Source organism: Cynocephalus volans, chromosome 6, assembly GCF_027409185.1.
Source record: "Cynocephalus volans isolate mCynVol1 chromosome 6, mCynVol1.pri, whole genome shotgun sequence".
Lineage (NCBI taxonomy): Eukaryota > Metazoa > Chordata > Mammalia > Dermoptera > Cynocephalidae > Cynocephalus > Cynocephalus volans.
In genome coordinates, this window is record NC_084465.1 from 161,673,602 (window position 1) to 161,677,251 (window position 3,650).

General features: G+C 37.4%; 1 protein-coding gene across 1 annotated transcript; it reads right to left on the bottom strand.

The window, feature by feature from the left end:
- Nucleotides 1-1,750: 1,750 nt before the first annotated feature.
- LOC134380608 (E3 ubiquitin-protein ligase RING2-like) lies at nucleotides 1,751-3,007 on the bottom strand. Its single transcript, XM_063100629.1, has one exon. The coding sequence runs from the start codon at nucleotides 2,917-2,919 to the stop codon at nucleotides 1,924-1,926; it is 996 nt and encodes a 331-aa protein (XP_062956699.1). The 5' UTR covers nucleotides 2,920-3,007; the 3' UTR covers nucleotides 1,751-1,923.
- Nucleotides 3,008-3,650: the final 643 nt, after the last annotated feature.

Genomic DNA, 3,650 nt, shown 5'->3' on the forward strand with positions numbered 1-3,650 from the left:
TTTTTTGCTATATCAAATACTATATTTCACAAAGGATTATACATCCAATACTTTACTAATAATGCGAACAGTTTATATCCTCCCATACTGACAGATAAAACCACATTCTCTAAGCACAAAGCTTATATTCACAAATAACTTTCTGCTTAAAGACAAATTTTCGATTAACAGTCACAATGGGAATTCAGTTATTTGATGCAACCACTAATCTGTCACCAATAAAACCTAAGCAATTTTATCACAAAACCAGGGTTATATTCACTGGACATGCATTAATAATCTATACAATTTTTCAACATTACACCAGAAAAGGAATTGAATATAAAAGTTTCCTTGACTTTTGGTGGTTTTCAAATTTCATGGCACACATTACCAAAAAAACTGTAAAAACAGATTTTAAATATTTTCAATAAAATGGTAAAAAATTGAATAAACCTTTAAGTTCTCATATTGGGCTGAAGATTTAGAACACCAAGCTGGCTCCAATCTGTCAAAATTGACAGATAAATATTTACAATAATTAGATGTTAGTTACAATAGTACTGGAGGTCCACCTCCTCCTATCAAAAACCCTTTGGGGTTAATTTCTCAATGCAAACATGTCTTTGTAAATACTGTGATAATATAAACTTGGAAACATAACTAGAGTCGGGACAGGGATGAAAAATAACACACAAGTCAACCTTCTTTCTTGACCTGTCAGCATAAAGCCTGGCTCCCAAATACCCAACACTATCCCTCAATATAAAACTAAATTAAGAAGACTAGAATGACTTTACCCTGATGGCTGACATTCTTCTACAGAATTATCTTTCACTACATATCAAGGGAGGGCACAACTCCATTAATCTGCTACTATAAAGTGTAATTAGCAGAGCACCAAATTTATAAACTGATACAGCAACCCAAAATGCTATAAAACACACTTTTCAAAAAGAAAACTTTTTTTTTCCATTGTTAGTTCTATGTGCCATGTTATTCCTGAAACATATGTGGCTACCAATAAGAAAAGAATAGGGAAGCTCTGAACATATCTTCTACTTTTCATCAAGGCTAAAGTGCAAAATATCTCCATATCTCTGGTATTTTAATGGAAAAAACATCAAACACACATAATAAAGTAACTGAGGTGACAAGAGAACTAATACAGAAAAAAAAACCTCTTAAATATACACTTGAAGACTACATATTACCACCAATTTAACTTTTCTTTCTTCAGTGAAATTTGTCAATGAACCAAGTTCTCAAAGAACTTCAGATTTTGTTTGGTTCTCTTCCCCAGGGCTAGAAATTCCAAAATAACAGGGGGGAAAATGAGAAAAAAAAAAAAAAAAAAAAGTAACATTGCATGACAATGGGTACTTAGTTCATAAAGAACCTCTTTTTCTAAATGAGATATTATGGAAGAAAATACCATGAAAATAATAAGCCTATGAGAATTGTTTTTAAGCACAGTAAGTTTGAGCCTTGGTCTTCATGAAGATACTACAGCTTATATAGAAAACTATAAATATACAAGACTCTGGGGGAAAAAAAAGGTCAGAATACATGTTATTTAACATTCTATAGGCCTAAAAAACTCTTGAGGAGGGAGAGAAAAGGATGGCCACTGAATCTTAAGAATACAGAACTATGAAAAAGTCCTGGGTCAAAAGGGTGCTCCAAATGGAACCACACTTTGTGAAAACACACAACTTAGAAATATTTTTAAAGGAAAGAAAAATATACTGAATAATTTCAGTCCCTTTCAAAAAGGAAATTTTAAATTAAGGGGGAAATATTCTAATAGTGTAAACGAGTCTGGCTCAGAAAGAAAATTGAACAACATATCCAAACTCTGTCCATAAAAGTAATGACAGTAACATCTTTAATATTAAAGAAATAGGCTATAAAAAAGTTCAGTCTCAGAACTGGTTTAAAAGCTCATTTGTGCTCCTTTGTGGGTGCGTAATAAAGTTCCATGGGTTTGTTCAGTTTCCAGTATTTCTCACTGACCAATTCCAGAGAAAAAGAGCCATTTAATACAGTGAACTGGCCACTGGCTGTTGCTATATAAATGGTATACTGTTTCTCACTGGCTGTATCGAGGTTCATCTGGTTTGATTCTCCTTTGCTTCGAAGTTCTTCTAAAGCTAATCTCACAGCCAGATACTTGGATAAGTGGTCCACAGTGGCATTACCTGAAGTCTTTATGTATCTCGTCTGGGCACTGTCATCTTTTTCCATAAGTGTCGGATGAGGCCTGAATACCAATTCAATTTCACTAGCACCATCCATTACTGGATCAATTGCCACTGTTGCATTGTTATTATCAAGCTCAAGCCCAGAATCATCAGACGTCTTGGTCCGTTTGTTGCTAGGGCCTGCTTCCTGATTGCTATGTGTGGATGCATTACTGCAGTGTGAACTGTCACCATTATCTTCTGCTCCACTACCATTTTCAATCTGTTGTTTCCTGTTCAAGGCCTGTATCTTCAGTCCTTCCTCAATGCTGTGACTGAGTGCTTGCTGATTATTGTGCTTGTTAATTCTGGCTAATACTCTCTCTTGATGAGCTTCATACTCATCACGACTTGGATAAATTTGGCTGATGAGTGCATCAAAGTTTGGGTCTGGCCTTAGTGATCTTTTAGAAACTAGCTTTTTCCGACAGGTAGGGCATTCTTTGTTGCCACTTCTAAGGGCTGTGATAATGCAGTCTGCACAAAAACGATGTAAACACTCCTTTGTAGTCATGGTGTTCTTCAACATATCCAAACAAATTGGGCACATTAATTCACTGTGCAGACTTCGAGGTGAAACCACAATTTCCAAACCATCTGTTATTGCCTCCTGAGGTGTTCGTTGTAATTCATATAAACTGAGTTCCCATGTTTTGCTTAATGGCTGAGTTCCATTTGTCTGCACAGCCTGAGACATTGCGGCTCCTGCCCCAGCCTGGGGCTCCGCCGGCCGGAGCGAGACTCCGGTATCAGCCGCCGCGGCCGCCGGCGCCGCCGCACAATATGGCAAGCCTCCTGGTTTTTTAGTCTTCTAAACTCCCACCAGCAGCTAGGCTTTTTCTACCTACTCAAATTCTTTTTCTACCTTACTTCAAATTCTTCCAACCTCTCCTCAACACTCAGTTCCAAAGCTTCTTCCACATTTTCAAGTATTTGTTATAAGCAACACCTAACTTCTCTGGTACCAATTTTCTGTATTAATCTGTTCCTGTTGCTTATACAAAATACCTGAAACTGGGTACTTTGTAAAAAACCAAAATATATTGCTTACAGTTTTGGAGGCTGGGAAGTCCAAGGTCTAAGGAACACATCTGGAGAGAGTCTTCTTTGGTGGTGGCTTTACAGCAATGCAGGGGTCTCACATGGCAGAAAATGGTGGAGCAGAGAAAGAGAGAGACTCTCAAATGCTCTCCTTTTACAGCCCACAGAAACAAGTGCATGACCACCATTATTAATCCATTCATTAGGGCATGGTCATCAGAATCTAATCATTTCTTCAAGGTCCCACCTTTCAATTACCACAATAGGATTTCCCACCCTCTCATCACTGTCACAGTGGGTGCCAAGTTTCTAACACCTGGAATTTGGGGAGTGACAATTTAAGCTTCAATGAGTTTTGGGGGAGGGGAACATTCAATACACAGCAGT